Here is a 1479-nt window from a genome sequence, read left to right as displayed (position 1 = left end):
CGGGTCTTTTTGGCCTGTGTGCTTCTGCTGTGATTGAAGAGAGTGGAACCCTTAACTCTCTGCTTTTAAATTTAAGAATTTTTTTTTTTTTTTTCAAATATATATATAAAAACATTTTTTTTTAACTAGTCTGATGGTTTTTTTTCTCTTTTTGTGTGTTTTCTGTGCCCAACTGGCCAATTTAAGTCCACAAGGTTCCTGCCTCTGTCTGCAAACCTTACATGCAGGGATGTTGAAAACAAAGAAAGAAAATCAGTATTGCAAAATCTAACTTTTTGATTTCCAGGGTGCAGACAGAAAGCTCTTTAACTTTGACCAAATTTTAGGAGAAACTTGTTTTATCTTAATTTAATATTTTTATCCTAAAGATGATTCCATTTCTCTGCTGGCGTTTTGTCAGATCAGCATACCTATAGTCAACACGCAAGACGTCAGATTTGCGTTTATCCCTTTAGTTTTGTAGGAAACTTTAAACTACCTCGATGGGTGTGCATCCCTTTTGTTACGTGCAAAAATAACTACGCTTTAAAAACACCAAAAAGTAAGTAATTAAATAGCTTTTCTGTACATGATTAAAGGGCTACACGTCCGTTGAGGTAGTTTAAAATCTGTTTTTCATATAAAACTAAAAGGGATAAACTAAAGGGTTAAAGGGGTATTGACTATGGGGATAGCACAAAAAAAAAAGACTAATAAATCATATTTAAAGTTGTTTTTTTTTATCACAAGCATTTGGCTGACAATAGAGCCATTAATAGACCTCAGTTAAGATCACAAATATCAGAAAAAAATGATTCTTTAAAAAAAATATTCATTCAAAAACATTTTATTTTTTGTATCTTAAATTTAAACATAGGTTAAGAGTTAAAATAATAACCTGAAAACATATAAAATTGGATTTTCAGCGTGTTTTCTGAGAACAGTCATTAAAACTGAAGGATATTAGTAAATATTAGTGGTTTCTAAAGTGAGTTTAAGGTTATTTAATCTGGTATAAACAGGTTTTAGTTACATGACCAGCTGTAGTGAGATGCTGCTGCTGTAGTCGGCTAACATCTGTAAAAACATTTTGTTCCCAGACATTTTTCCTGAACAACTGAACGCAAACATTTAAAGGTTTTAAGTTATTAAGCGTGTTTAGCGGTTATCGTGTACCTTCAGCTTCATGCTTGGATTTTCATCTCATTTTGAACAGAAACTGTTTTATTTAACAGGTTTAGCTGCTAACCGACTGACCTGAACAGCGGCTGGAGAACTCCTGTGAAACGCCCGCCGGCCAACCACCAGCACGGCCTGCTGTGGGGTGAAAAGAACCGAAACTGACACTAAACACCACCGAAAATAATTTCAAAAATCACTGAGAACCTTTCAAATATCCCTTACCTTTCCGGAGCGCAGAAGACACTTCAGGGACGTCGCCATCTTTGCCCTGTCCTCTGCCGGGAGAAGAGGCGGGGCTTCAAATGAGGCTAGAGATTT

General features: G+C 35.5%; 1 protein-coding gene across 1 annotated transcript in view; it reads right to left on the bottom strand.

Moving 5' to 3' along the window:
- Positions 1-1479, bottom strand: part of pdhb (pyruvate dehydrogenase (lipoamide) beta) — a 7075-nt gene extending 5596 nt beyond the window's left edge. Inside the window, exons 1-2 of the mRNA XM_015385016.1 lie at positions 1384-1479; positions 1237-1296 (exon numbers count right to left, since the gene is read on the bottom strand). Coding sequence (XP_015240502.1) covers positions 1237-1296; positions 1384-1422 — 99 coding nt within the window. The 5' untranslated portion in view covers positions 1423-1479. The remainder of the gene's footprint in view (positions 1-1236; positions 1297-1383) is intronic.

This window comes from Cyprinodon variegatus, unplaced genomic scaffold (assembly GCF_000732505.1).
Source record: "Cyprinodon variegatus isolate N-32 unplaced genomic scaffold, C_variegatus-1.0 Scaffold330, whole genome shotgun sequence".
Classification (NCBI taxonomy): domain Eukaryota; kingdom Metazoa; phylum Chordata; class Actinopteri; order Cyprinodontiformes; family Cyprinodontidae; genus Cyprinodon; species Cyprinodon variegatus.
This window is presented reverse-complemented; position numbering and strand designations above follow the sequence as displayed.